Below are 15,486 nucleotides of genomic sequence, written 5' to 3'. Positions count from 1 at the left end.
AAAAAAAAAAAAAAAAAAAAAAAAAAGAAAGAAAAAGAAAAACTAGCCTCCTTCATGAAAAAAGGCAAAAGCCCTCAAAGATTTATGACCACATGGAATTGGTCAATATAAAAGCAATGAAAATCAGTTTAAAATTTGAGTTTATCCAACAAATATGAACTTAGCAATTTTATTAATATAATTCATATTGGTTAAAGAAAAAAAATCTCGAGAGATACATAAAAGCCACTTGTCAAAACCACATCCATCACAAACTTAAGTTTCATTTAAGAGAAGAATTTCTTAAGCAGATAAATGTCTTCATGAAGTTTTGAGAATGGCACAGCCACTCTCAAGACACTGTGGGCTTGCAGGAGGACCATGGGGAGCTATAGGTAAGATTCACACAAGGCCTCCTGCTGGAATCTTTTGGTGGGACTGGGGACTACACACAGGGCCTTTGCTGTGAGCTATCTTCCAGCCCATTTTACAGTCTTTATTTTGATGCAAGGTCTCAAGTGGTTATATTACCCAGGCTGGGCTTGAACGCTTGCTTGGTCTTCCTGCCTCAGCCACCCAGAGTGCTGGGATCACAGTCATGTGCTGCTGTGCTGTGTAGAGTTGCAATTCTTAAGCTGGGTGGTGAGTTCTTGAGTTCTACTGTATTGTCAAATTTCAAACTTACAAATTATTTATATTCCTATGTATTCGTATTTCATAAATTACCAAAGGTGCTTTAAAAGCATCTTTTTCTTTTAGCATAATGAATAGAAAAAAAGGAGACTCAAAAATAAGTCTTACAGAGAGTAAAACATTTAAATCCATAAAGAATCTTACATCTAGTTTCATTATGTAAACATAAAAACACTCAAATTCAGGACTGCATTAAGTGAAAAGACAGTCAATATAGTAGTGGAAAATACTGTGTCCAGATGTGAGTGCCAATTTCTTTAGGTCATTTCAATAACTTGTTTTCTTCATCTGGAGAGGGGCTGGGGCTGGCCTAGGCTCATGTGACTTCTAGCATTTCGCACAGTGCTAAAATTCTATGCATTTAAATATGGAAAACCCACAGTAGACTGAGATCCGAAATGGTGAAAGGGACCACTATGATTTCTGAGATAAAATCTAAGAATAATTTTGAAGGAAAACCTCTTGAAATATTACCTTCATCTTAGAGATACAATGAAACTGCTTCAGAAACTCCAAAATGCATTTCTACCCCAAAAGTTTTTCTACTTTTTTTTTTAAAAGAGAAAAACTAATCAGATGGGTCTTTTTAAAGCCTTGGCATCAGTCACGTCACTCTTACAAAGACGGCCTGTATATCATGATCAACGTCCTGCTCCTCCTGCCAATTCCTCCCAGTCCTGTGGTGCCCAGCTCAGATTACCATCTACACGCCACGGCTGACTTTCACTGCTCTTGTTCACTAGGCGCAAGCTCGGACCCCATGTTTGAGGACCAAGTGCTCAGCACCGTACTGCATGCCAAGTGTTCACCTGCTACTAGGTCAATTCTGAAGTTCTCAAGAATTCCTGACCCTCTGTCAACAAACTATACAAAACCATTCAGGTTTTCTCTTCTCTGACCATTCCTTATGCCATTTTTTTCCTTTCTAACTTTTAATCCTAACTCTTAATTCAATCAATAATAACATAATATGGTATAACACACACAGCATGCACAAAGGAACCGTATGAAATTTGGTTTTGTAGGTCATGAAGAGCCAACTCTCAGCATTGTCACATGTTCAGTCTAGTATTGTGTTTTCTTTGGTACCAGGGGTTGAACTCAGGACCTAGCATATGCCAGGTAGGCAGGCAGGCACTTATGCCTTTCCCCAGTTTAGTACTTTGGATACTTGGGTGTAAGTCTCAGTTTACCATTTTTTGCTGTGTGAACTTGTATAAGTAACTCTTCCTCTTTGATCCTTAGGGTCTTCATTTACAAAGTATGGACAAGAAAATAGTAATAAGAGGCTGGGCCTTGAAGACAGTGTAGGTACAATTCGAGTTTCTGCTTTACTAGGTATAAGCAGTGCAGCTTGAGGTAAGTTACGTAATCTCATAAGACTCCACAGTAAAAAGAGAACAGCACGTTGTAAAACTAAAAAGAAGTAACATATATTAAGTTTTTCTTAACACTAAGAATTCTCCTTAGATGGTGGATAATAAATAAACTGGTTGTAAGAATAAAATGGAACTGAGTAGACTTGCAGCACCTAATCATTCCCTTAATACCCCCCCCCCCGAACTGGGAATCGAACTCAAGACCCTGAGCTTGCTAGGCAGGCACTGTGCTGCTGAGCTATATCCCTAGGCCACCTTCTTAGTTTAAACTCATAGTTCTTCTATAAAGCACAAAAATGACTAAACCCTACTATAGGGATTCTTTTCCCCTTGAATTCTGGTTATATTTGTAGTCCGTTTCTACCTAAACTTAAAGTTGGGTGTGAAATCTCTGAGGTTTTGGTTTATCAAAGGTATTATAATTTTTTTGGCGGAACCGGGGACTGAACTCAGACCTTTATGCTTGCTGGGGAAGCGCTTATTCTATTGAGCCATCTCGCCGGTGGTATTATAATTTTTTAAGGACAAAGAACACATGCACTGTTTGATATAGGATTTACAAAGTTGCAACGTGAGCTGTTGGCATCTGCATATAAAATCGGTGCTTATGTTTATTAAACTTCGATGTATAAAAGGAATAAACATGCATCAAAGAGAACAAGTGATGACATATACAATTCTTTTGACATACTTGGTTAAAAACGCATAGATATTACAAAATTATTACTGAGCCCTTTTAACTACTGACTGAAAGCAAGTATTGATTAAGAAAGTGGGGGGCTGGGGATAGAGCTCAGCGGCACAACACCTGCCTGGCAGGCACAAGGGAATCCTGAGTTTGATTCCCGGTACAAAAAAAGGAAGAAAACTGAAAGTATATTTGTTTTTCTTATAGATTCCATTATAAATAATTCCCTCCCTTTCAAAAAATTTTTCCTTCTTTTGTTTTCAGCACTGTGGACTGAAAATAGGGCCTTAGCTACATCCCATAGCTCTACTGTAAGTCAAGATAAAGTTTTTTTTTAAAATGATGCCAGGTGAGGGTTTCATAGTCAATGTAATTTTATGTTATTACATTAACATTTTTAAAAGGATAAACAGACATATCTGACATGGAAGAATCTATCAGTTGTGAGAAATTACAATTAAGTAAGATACAGCACAAGTACAAATTGGGTCTTCAAAATACAAGAAAGGCTTTAGGTCACTGAACACCTGCAGTATCCAAACACTGCTGCATGTTTTATTTTACAGTCTACTTTTTAAGAAGCTCTTGGCACTTCATGGGCATGACTTTCTTGCTCTATCTGTAGATTTCCTATAGCTATGAAACCAAGAAATAAAGCCAATATTTTTGAAGTTTCAAAACTTGTTTTTCTTTAAAGCTAGAAGAAAAGTTGTTACGGAGTTAAACTTAAATGGATTAATTAACCAAAATGTTTTCTCTATTTCAAAGAATATATATCTTAATGGCTACCATGCTAACATTGTTTGTATATAAGAATATTAAAAACAATCTATAATTTAAATCTCTGAATATATGATATAAAATCAGAAGAACAAGTAATATCTGAGTTTTAAAAAATAAAACTATTGTAATTTGTGGCTAAATTTATGTTACTACTTACAAACACTAAGATAAAAGTCATACCATAGCTAGTTTAAGAAAGAAATTACTAGCAAAATCCTGATGGCCATAAATGCTCTCAAACCCTTAAAAATTCTCATTTACAATTATCCTATTTGACCTCCACATAAACTATAAAGTTAAAGAAATACAGATATACTTTACTTACCACAAGGATTGGATATGAAAGTGGTTATGAGCATACAGAAATGCCACACAGTAATTTAAGGCAGCAAAATACTAAGCCAAATTTAAACTGCAGGGCAAATTCCATCAGTAGACATGGACCAGAACTGGCCTTTGACCAGACTTTATATTTATAAAAAGGAATTAGGGGTTATTTTACAGACAAAAATAAAGCATGGCTTTTTATGCCCCACCTGAAAGACTGAGAAAATATTTTCATTAACTCAAGAACTTACCCCCAGTGCTACTGACATTTAAAAGCTATTTAAAACCCCCAGATATCTTATTGCTAAGATTATACAAGCACAAATCACAGAGATTAAATCGTGATTTATATTATATTCTTGCTAAAGTAACATTTTCATAATAAAATTTTAAAAAATGGATGCAGTAATAATGTGGATTCACTTATTTTTCCATGACAGTACTGATAGAGAACTTAAATCTACCCATGATACATTACTAAAACATTCTTTCTAATCTAAAATGCAGGCTCAGTCTAATTCTGGCTCCATTAAGGTTCTTTACAATGAAATCTTTGAATGTTATTATTCTTATACGGTCTTTAAATTCTTTAGAAAAAGTTTATTATGAATCAAGATTTACAGCTATTAAGTTTGAGTTTTAACAGAAAATTTATTCATCCTAAGGAAATGCAGATTGAAAGTGGACAAAAGTGGTATAAATAATGTCATTATTCACAGGGGTGGCTTCTAGGGCTTGCAACTGTCACGATGCAGTGCTGGGGTTATGGGAGTGAGTGCTAACCCCCACCCTGGGCAGGTAGCCTGCATACAGCATAAGGGAGGGACAGAGGTGTGCTCCCTGTTGCTCCTCCCTCTTTGCCCTCTTGCTTTCATTGTCATCTACTGCCAAACTGTTGCCCTTGGCCGGGTGCCACTCTGCCTTGGAGCCAGTGGATCATGGACAGGAACTTACACAAACTGTGAGCTAAATAAACTTTTCTCTTTAATTTGGGCATCGGGTATTTTGTCTCAGCAATGAGAGAAAAGTAACCACACAAAGGGGGACTAATATACCTTCTGATATGTGATTGAAGGCATTTAAGGCAAACATTTTTCATGAACCCTGACACAAGTTTTCCTCATGATACAGAGAGAACAGGCTACCAGTGTATCTTATCTTTCAAGCACTATTTTTATTTATGTTCAGATAATAAAAACAGTATCATGAGCATAAGAAAGGGATAGCAAGAGCTCTGGGAGGCACAATGAGGAGACAGGCACGTAGCACAGACCGGCATCTACCTGGTACTTTCACACGTGTAAATCACCTAAGAGTTGGTGGTATGGTTCCTATTTGCTGATACGGTTGCTGAGGCTCCGGCACATTAAGGAGTTTCCCCAAAGCCACACGTCTGATTTATAAAAGGAGAGTGTCCAGTCCATCCAGAATTGCAGTCGCAACTGCATCATCATGGAGTTATGGTTACCACTGGAGTCCTGAGAGAAGTCATGAATACACATCTATACTGAATACAGCTCCAAAAGGAGGCAGGCATACCTGACAACACGTACCAGTAGTGTAACAGGGGCACAACTAGATGTGTGAAAAACAAACTAGCACAGTCATCTATAGAATTCTTTTATCCTGTACAGATCACTATTTTATTATGGATTAGTGTTCCTCAAAGATACAATATAACTAAACTTGTCCACTGAAAACTGTTTAAATAATGATACAGACTCTCAGAAACCAAGTGACTTAACATTTACTAGGAGAATGTTAATGTGCATCATATAAACCGTTTTATGCAAGATGGAAGGAAGAAAGCAGGGCTTCTGGGTCATGGAACCTGGTTCAGATTAAAAGCCTGGTCACTGGCTAGAAAGATAGATCAGTGGAGTAAAGCGCCTGCTTAGGCAAGTGCAGGGACTAAGGTTCGATCCTGGCACCACATGCTGTGCCAGCCATGCCCCTAGGGCGGGCTGAGTGGGCCACAGATTCCAGGTGCGGTGGCGCATACCTCCAATCCCAGCGTTGGGCAGGCTGAAAAACAGGAGGATCACTACCAGTCTGAGCTGCGTAGTAAGACCTTGTAACATCCAAATACATAAAAAAAAAAAAAAAAAAAGGCCTGGTCACAACAAAGCTATAACAGCATGGGGGAAGATACAGGCTTCGGTTAAGGTTTTCTAATCCTTAGTTTACCAACCAACAAGGAAATAAGAACATATTTAGTAGGATTAAGATTTAGATAATGTACAGCAATACTTGGTACAAAGTTAGTGTGCAACAAATGGCAGCTGTGATCACGGCAGTTCTGGAGAGCACTGCCTGAGAAAGCCTAAGTCACCAGTAAAGTTCCTGGGTGTGGGCAGTACGGGTTCTGTTATGGCCTCCAGCACAGCACCGCCTGGAATACACTGGCAGCGCCGTGGGCTCAATGCTTGTTGCTATGAAGAAGAGTGCTCACCACGGCACATCACAGTGAGTCTCAATGAGAAGGTTATTGAGAGGAACCATTACAGGATTTAGGCTTTTGCTGACTCATTTCTGGGTGGCCCTGAAGGAGGGGTTCAGTCTGGACTGGCTGATGTCAGTAACAGAGGCAATTCTACAGGGAGGGAGAGAAGACAGACCAGACTGAAGATAAGGCAGAAGTTGGCAAAAGTAGTAGCAGCAGCCGCTCGTGCTGGCTTCTTGTCTGTGCTGACTGGACTGCATTATACAGTTACTTGTTTTTTTATCATGGTTTCAGCCTCACCTTGTCTGATGCTTGTGTGTGGGGAGATATAGCTCAACTTTGAGAACTAGGGCAACTTCAAAACACACTGAGGCCTCTGTGTCAGATCAATTTATGGATGTGTGGGGTTACTTTTGCTTTCTTGAAACCTCTAGGGGACTAGATCAACCATGAAAGCTCAAAAAGCTTCCTGAATTAATAGCAAACCATGCTTCAGAGCAAGTGTATGTTATGAATATATCATTTTTACATATATATTTACATTTACTGCATTTATTGTTCATACACTGTATGTTATATAGTAACTTATAATTTAAAAACAGAAAATCAGAATGACATGTTTCAGAACCTTAACACTGAGGTATCTATTAACATTGTGTTACACAAGTTGAATATCCTGTACCTGAAAAACCTAGAATCAGAAATGCTCCAAAAATTCAACTCTCAGCATCACTGGCACTGACCTTAGAGATCAGAGGCCCTTAGTCTGTAAAGCCTGGGCAAATATTACAAACTCTGAACCCTTCAGGTGGCAAGAATCCCAGGTAAAGGAAATGCAATCTATATCCATCTTACTTTTTCTTCTTTTTTTGGTATATTTAATAAAGATATTTGCCTTTGTTCACTATTCCTCTAGCAAGAAAGAGAAAAGAAAAACATCTATATTTTCTTATAGATGAAAAGACTAAGTCAGCGGTGGTGAATTCAGGACATGTGTGTTGCAGCAGGTTGTTTGTTGTTGCTGGAAGCTCCGAAAGGCTTGCCCTCACTGGTTTAAGTGATTTTATTGAGATAATGGCTCGAGTCAAGAGCTAAGCTACCAAGTTCGGTCAGTTCTATTTTTTCTACACCAAGTAAAGTTAGGCTTTATCACTAAGTTCTCTCATTTCCTCTGGTGGTTTTATTGGGTGGGCCACAATCTTTGCTTCATGTTCTTATCAATTTCTTTGGCTAGAAAAAAATGAAAGCCAAAACAAAAACTCTTTAGCACCAACACAATCACTAGTTTGCTATGTTTCTGAAAGACCTATACAAGTGGTGGTGAACCAGACGAGTGCCCAAACTACAACTGAAAATTCACTTTCTGAAAAGTGCCAACTGCTATTAAACCTAAAGACTGAGGCTTTTTTTTTTTTTTTTGTTAGAAAAAATGCATCCATTAACACTGTTTGTCTTAAACAAAACAAAACAAAACAAAACCCCGAAGCATATGTGCCACAGGTTCACCAGCACTGGACCACACCTTCAGGGTTTAGAAATCCACGCTGAGCAATGTGTGCCGGCACTGCCTGCGATCCCAGCTCTCCAGGAGGCTGAGGCGAGAGAATCGCAAGGTCAAGATTGGGCAATTTAAAGAGCTGTCTGTCTCAAAATAAAAAAAGGGTTGGGGTGTAGGTTCCACCCACAGTATAACCAAAAATAAGCAAAACAAACAAACAAATCCATGTTGTGAATATTTTTCTTCTTCTAAACAATGAATTCATTTTCATGAGTATTTAATTCAATGGTCATTTATCATATGTCTTTCAGGGGAAAAATATTTTCATAGTACATTAGGATTACTGTTTATCATTTGTATCCCAAATTAGACATTAGACATCTTAAGGTTATAATAGTGAAGTAAATCTGAAAGACTGGACTGATTTTAAAAACTGCTCTACAGTGGTTATATATCAACTATTTTAAAACAAGTTTTACTGCTGTATCAAACACTCCTAAAAACAAAAACAAAAACAAAAACAACTCCTTTACACCAATCTTTTGGAATATTTCATAACAGTGCATGCCACTACCATAGCCCATGTTTTACTACCTGAAGGTACTGTCAATTAATAAGTTAATAATCACAATTCCAAGTTATAAAGAAATATGTAAGGCTTGGTAGAGAGACCAGTACTGAACTATAGCAACACTGTCCACATTAGCTTTCTGTTCACTGAGACACAATACTCAGCACTTGTCAATTACAGAGATTTATTCTGTTTCAGTAGGTTCAGCACATGGCCGGATGGACGACACAAAGAGCACAGTGAAAGCAGATGGTGAAGGAAAGAGGCCTGGAAGGAGGGAGGGAGGGAAAGACAGAGAGAAGAAGGTAGTTGTGGGGGAAAGGGGTGTGGACAGACAGACAGACAGACAGACAGAGTTGGGGTCAAGAATACACAAAAACACATCCTTCCGGGTCACATATCCAATGACCCACCTCCAACCAGGCCCGCCTCCTAACTATGTATTCAGCTACTGAACTCTTCAATGAGTGAGTGCTTTGGTGAGTACACTGCCCCTCGATCCAATCACCCTCCACATATACATGTCTTGTGGGAGGTATCTGAACCAAAAGACCTGCAATCTGCAAATCCAGGAAAAGCACTCACATTAGCAGTCACTCCCGATGTATCTAAGGGCCAGCCTCCCATTCCTAATCAAAGGGAGAATACTTGGCTAGAGGTTCTCCGACTGGAGTACAAATGACAACAGTAAACAGATTAAAAGGCTGAGCTCATCAAGACTCTAAGGAATGAAAGCAAATAGCACCAGATGTCAAACTATCTGTTACTAATGGGCTAAGTGATGCCCTTAAGTATCTGAGGGGAGAAAGGGCAGATACTGCATTTAAAGTTCTGAGTCTCTAAAGAAATACTTTTACTGAGTAAGTGAAATAAAGATTTATTGTGTAATAAAAAACATGTAATAAAATATGTAATAAAGAATGTACATTTCTATTTAAGGAACATTACATACATTTATGGAGGTATTATGAATTTGGTAATGAAAGTACTTCCAAATATAAATAAAGAGCAGATATTTGTCACTTAAAATACCTCACTGACTTTAAAGTCAATGACTATAAAGGGCTATCAAAGTTTTATTAACAACTACAAAGAATCCCATTTATTTCATTTTATAAAAATGAAATCAAAACGCTTTCTAGGATGTTATCACACATTAAATTACACTGCTAAAATTTTACATGTGCTAAAATTTTACATGTGCTAAAATACAGTGCTAAAATTTTACATGACTATAAATCATGATGTGATAATTTTATTATTTCTAGGCATGCTGTACTCAAAATTTATTTCACCACAACTAAGAAAACAACAAAACATCTCACAACTGACCTGAATTTTAAAGAACATGATATAAATTATGTCAAGTACAGTCTGATTATCAAAAAAAGATGGAGCTACTCTCATACACCTAGTTGGTTAAGGTTCTGTATTAGTCAGTAATTTCTTAAATTATATGCTATCTGAACTAGCTATACAGAAATACTGATAGAGACAGCAGAAGGTTGGACAAGCCCCTGTAAACATAATTAATATAAACCATAAGAACTGGGATAGAAGCCTTTCTAAAGTTTACAAAAATATAAATCAGGTACAAATATGCAAGAACAAAAGATGTTACCTGCCTAGGTATGCCCCTGCTCTCTGTGACCCCAGAGGAATGACCTGCTTTGCTTTACGTGACAATGGTCACAACATCATTAAATTATAAGACATCATTAAATTACAAAGTTGAATTATTCTCTATTAAAACATATGTGAAAATCATGTAACACACACAGAGCACTACTAAACAATTTACTTCCCATGCAACTTCCTAACTTACCCTTCAAGTTAAATTAGTAATAGCAACTTTGCTTTTTTCCCTCTGAAGTATTTGGGTTCAGGGTCAATGAATTGCTCTACCACAATTTAGGTCAACTCATAAAATTAGTTTTGCAAAGCATGTGTATCTTGATTTCTGTCTTCTCAAAAGCAGGTGACGTGAACATTAATTCTTACCTGCCCAGGTTCTGTTCCAGTGACGCTCAAGTCTTGGATGGATCTACGTCTTGGTTGCCCATTGCCTTTTAAAAAGTAAAAAAAGACACTGAAATCTACTCAAACAGGTAACAAGGATGGTAAGGAGGTAACTGCTACAGGAAGAAGCTGCAATTTGTTGCTCCTCAGATCTACATGAATAAGAAAAAAATGTGAGCTTAGTGTTAAAGAAAGAAAAAAAACCCATCCAAGCCCCCAAACCACAGAGAAAGGAGAGAACAGCGGCAGCGGTCTAACTCACAAGCTGCTGTCCCGCAACACAGTACTGTACATCTGAACACAACATCCACTCCCACCACACAAAGAGCTGCTGGACTCTGCCACCATCTTCTGTCATGAGCATAAATAGATGGATACTCGGGGCCTGCAGCTGATGGCGGCATCTATTTCCAGGACCTTACGTTACAGAATTTAACAGCAAGACAGCGAGTAGCAGGTCGCAAGAGCGACTCACTGGCAACAGCACCTTGCTTCAAGGCCTCTAAGGATGGATGCCTAGGCATCAATTTGTTAAAACTAAATCAGATTTAATCCCATTAGTCATTGTTAGAGTCTAGTAAAGTGTTACTTGTGAATAATAACTCATTTTTTTTTCTGTTTTCAAATACACAGCTTGCAGAAAGAGGCTGTAATGTATACCGTGCTTTACTGAATTTCTAATGCAGTAAAAAAGAATGCTACACAGGGCCGGGGAAATAGCTCAGTAGAATAAGCGCCTGCCTGGCAAGCTCAAGGGCCTGAGTTCAATCCCCGGTTTTGCCAAAAAATAAAAAAAAATAAAAAAAAAGAATGCTAAAAACTTCAGCAAAATGGAATGAATTAAGCAATAGTATCATGTGGGACTTTTATCTGGGGATAGGGCTCTTTATACGGTATCTTCTGAGATGAAAGAACAGCTGTCTAAAAGGAAACATCAAAATGCAGTGAGAGTAACAGCTGACACAACACTCAAAATTCTTTTGATTCTGAGAGCTGTATTATGTAAATGTGCAACCCACAGGCAGTACTCAGAATGTGTACTTTATGAGTGATGGCCCAATTCACAATTCATTTTAGAATCTTTTTTTTTTTTTTGTACCAGGGATTGAACTCAGGACCTTGTGCTTGCCAAGCAGGCGCTGAGCTATCTCCCAGATTCTGGCAATTAATTTTTTAAATGTTTTTTTCTTTTTTTTTTATTCTGAGAATAAAATCCCTCACACCAGTCACTAACTTCTCTACTTAATCCATGTGACTTCATTTTTGTTTTGAACATAAGCTAAATGAAGCCTTATGCATGTTTAATATGTGTAGTGAATATAAAACTCTTAATAGACACCCTTCATAGTATAAGTCACTACCACTGTTTTCAATTTCAGAATGGTTAGAATTCTGTGGTTTGAATTCAAATTTACTTTAAATTTCAATTTACCAGAAGACCCAACTTTCCATTACAGATGAAAACCACAAAGTACACTTCTTGAATCAGACACACTAAGATCCTTTTATGAATATTTTTAACTATCCTTGTTTCCAAGGACAAAAAGGATCACCAACACTATGACTAATATGCAATTTTAGACACATTTCATTCAACACACTTATTCTAAAATTAGTGTTCATGAGACAGGCTTGTAAAATTGTTTGGAATTCTCTTTCCAGATCAGCAACATTTGTGAATCTGAGAAACCGACCAGCACATGCGTCTATAAACCATTACATCACCACTGCAGTAACAACAGAAACAAACCCGAATCTAGGTTGCGAGGAGGAGGAAATGGGCATAAAAACTTTTAAAGTAGGGTGAAGAAGGGGACAGTTAAATGCCATAAAATGAGAAATCTTCAAGCTATAGCATGAGTCAAAACAAGCAGAATTAGGCAACACATTTTAATTAGTGTAACAATGGCAGAAATCATCAGGCAATAGTTCAGACAAAGCAAAAAGGATTACAATCAGCCAATACTTGTTGCTCCAATATTTAGTTTAAAAGTAGTATTTAAACTGGGCATGGTGGCACCTGTCTACAATCCCAGCACTCCAGAGGCTGAGGTTTGTTGTGAATCTGAGACCAGCCTGGGCTACAAAATGAGCTCAAAGCCAGCCTAAACTGCATAGTGTTTCAAAAAGACAAAGAAAAATAAAAAATAAAATACTAAAAGTCATATTTAGAAATATGAATGTTAAAAAAAATCAATCTTATTGTGAATGAAAATTACTTGGTGCATCCTCAGAAAATATGGATTCTGAAAACTTTGCAACTGGATACTAGTTTAGAGGAATGCACAATTTACATTATTCCATATTCTTTTTGTGTATTAACTGTATTACACATGGTAGTACAAAGTGAAGAGAAGAAAGGAGGTATGCATGCTATATCGAGGTACGCATTATACTGATGCACATTAAGGAATCTGTCACCTGCATACGATCATTTGAGCTTGCAACTAATTCTGGAATTTTCATGACTTCTGATATAGGAAAAGAAATGACATTTTAGAAAATGACTCTTGGAAGAGCAGAAGAACCTACCACATTGGTTGCCTCTGCTGCGTGCCACTGCCAAACTCCTTCCCTTAGAAAGGAAGTCAACAGCAGTTTATAAGTCAATTCAGTTCTTTCTGCAGTGGTGTCTTAGAGATAGAATCTAGCTCTTCAAAGAAACTGCTCTTTTAAGTAAAATTGATTTCCTGAATGAATATTTGAAAGTCATCACTGAATTCCTCCAGAGACCTGGCTTAGGTCCCCATCTATAGCTGTGGGTTCTATTGGTTTAAATAAGTTCATAGTCTCCTTTACCTTAACTATCCTAATCTTTCAATATTCCTAAAAGTCCTTTTTATTTATTTTATAATTTTTTAAATTTTTTTGTGGTACTAGGGCTCAAACTCAGGACCTTGCGCTTGCCAGGCAGGTGCTTACACCACTGAGCTATATCCCTGGCCCCTACTTCTTTTTATTTAATAAATACTAACACTGGAGTATTTTCTCCTCCTTTTCCTGGAGATGTCTCTTAACCAATACACTGAAAAATTTGACATTCACAATTTTAAATATTAAAAATAATGGGGCACTGTATGTTAAATTGAAAATCTAATTATTAACTGTTCTCATTTAGACTATAATAAACTTATTTTTCTTTTTTTTAAAACTAATTTCAATATATTTGGTCTCTTACAACACACCTCAGAATGGTTTTAAAAAAATTTCCTGTCAAAAGAAAGTAAGGACTACTTATTGATTAAGCCTTGGCTTCTAATAAATCAGCTCTTTTATAAAGGTTAAAGTTTTTTTTTTTTTTTTTACAAAAAATGATCTCAGTACTCTATAATCTGGAGGAGAGGTTAGTGTAACATTAAATTAAGTTCTCTAATTAGCCACAAATACAAGATTGGCTGTACATAGAAAAAGATATATAGCTCCTAGTGGTCCCAACAATGCTAATTAAAGATTTGTAACCGCTAATCATACTACTTATACAAGGTAGAAACTTGCTAAATCTTGACAGAAAATCTTAATTCTTTTTATGCCACTGTTTCTTCATATTGATGTTTAGGGAAAAACATGCAATCTCCTTTATTTTTTTCTTTTTAATGCAGGACCTCATAAAATATAATTATATTAGATGAACGCATTTAAAAGGTCATTGAAGATTTCCACAAAACAGTACGAATCTTTTATCGCTCTTGTTTTTTAGTGTATCTGGTACAGCGGCTTACTATGCAGCTTGGACCTGTAGTGATCCTCTTGTTTTCAGCTTCCCCAGCGCTGGGAGTATAGGCTTGCACCAGAGGCGGGGCTGGGCAGCATGCAGTGCCAGGGATTGAAACCCCAGTCCATGTGCTCACCTATGCAGGCGCTTAGTCTGCTGAGGTATCACCGGCCTTTTACTATCTCTTAAGACAATAGAATTTGTGGGAAATCATTTAGAGACAAAACTTTGACAATATTAGTGCAGTCATTCCAGCACTCTGGGAGGCTGAGGCACAAGGCTTGCAAATTGATGATGTTAATATATAGGTATCTGGGGGTGAGGAGAGGAATGACACAAGAAAACGGAATAAAATGTATTACTGAATATTATCATTCAAACAACACTGCTACTCTGGCAGGTAACAGTAGAATTAAGGTTTTCTGATTCCATAAAGGACCCAATGCCATGATCTCCCTGAGTGAGGAGCACTCCTTAATGTGAACACGACCTTCTGTGATTTATAGAACAGAAGAAAATTAATGAGATTTGGAGTTAGAAGATCTGGGCTAGGGCTCCAGTTGCATGATGCTCAGAAAACCACTGAGCCTCATAATATCTAAATTCATCCACAGAACGGCTACTTCATCTGATGACCTGCTAGAAGACTTAATGAAGGTCAATGACTTCACCCTAGTCTGCAGTTCACAAAGTGCACCTAGGCAGGGCTTCTCAGATTCAGCACTGTTCAGTTTGCTGGACTGGTTAATTCCTGCTGTGGGGACTATTCAGCAGCGCTGGGATGTTGGCCTCCAGGGCTGTATGCTGCACCTCTGCCAATTGTAAGCTAGTATTCTTTCCCCTCCACTCCTTCCCCTATCATCTTGGATAATACTGGCTATGCTGTTATATACATACTTGTTCTTAAGGCTTACCTACAGCATCTAGACTATACTGCTATTCTTCTAAATTTTCCTGATTTTTTTTTCAAAAAATAATCACAGTTCAGTATAATTTAAGTTTAAACATTGTCAATTCTTTAGTCGGAATATTACTTTCTTATATGTGGTAACTTTTTAAAGTTTTCTTTTGTGCAGGGTCTCACATCTGATATGCAGCTTGGACTCACAGTGATCCTCCAGATTTTCTGCCTCCTTAGTGCTGGGATTACATGCATGCACCACCACACCTACACAAAGGAATCCACTACCAGCTCAGCACACTCGGGGGCAGGGCTGGCATGGCATGTGGTTGGTGCCAGGGATTGAACCCTGGCCCCTGTGTTTACCTAAGCAAGCTTTTGTTCCACTGAGCTATACCATCAACCTTATGGGGTAACTTTCAGCACAGAAATATGATTCCAAATATATTTAACTTCTAACACAACCCTCACTCAATACACATAAATTACACGA

The 15,486-nt window shown here is 37.6% G+C and overlaps 1 protein-coding gene across 2 annotated transcripts in view; it reads right to left on the bottom strand.

Annotated features, from left to right (window-relative positions):
- Map3k7 (mitogen-activated protein kinase kinase kinase 7) overlaps positions 1 to 15,486 on the bottom strand; it is a 59,472-nt gene that overhangs the window by 11,127 nt on the left and 32,859 nt on the right. For both annotated transcript variants that reach the window (XM_004628198.2, XM_004628199.2), the window contains one exon: positions 10,363 to 10,427. In XM_004628198.2, coding sequence (XP_004628255.1) covers positions 10,363 to 10,427 — 65 coding nt within the window. The remainder of the gene's footprint in view (positions 1 to 10,362; positions 10,428 to 15,486) is intronic.

The sequence above is a fragment of the Octodon degus genome, unplaced genomic scaffold (assembly GCF_000260255.1).
Source record: "Octodon degus isolate 3935 unplaced genomic scaffold, OctDeg1.0 scaffold00022, whole genome shotgun sequence".
Classification (NCBI taxonomy): domain Eukaryota; kingdom Metazoa; phylum Chordata; class Mammalia; order Rodentia; family Octodontidae; genus Octodon; species Octodon degus.
This window is presented reverse-complemented; position numbering and strand designations above follow the sequence as displayed.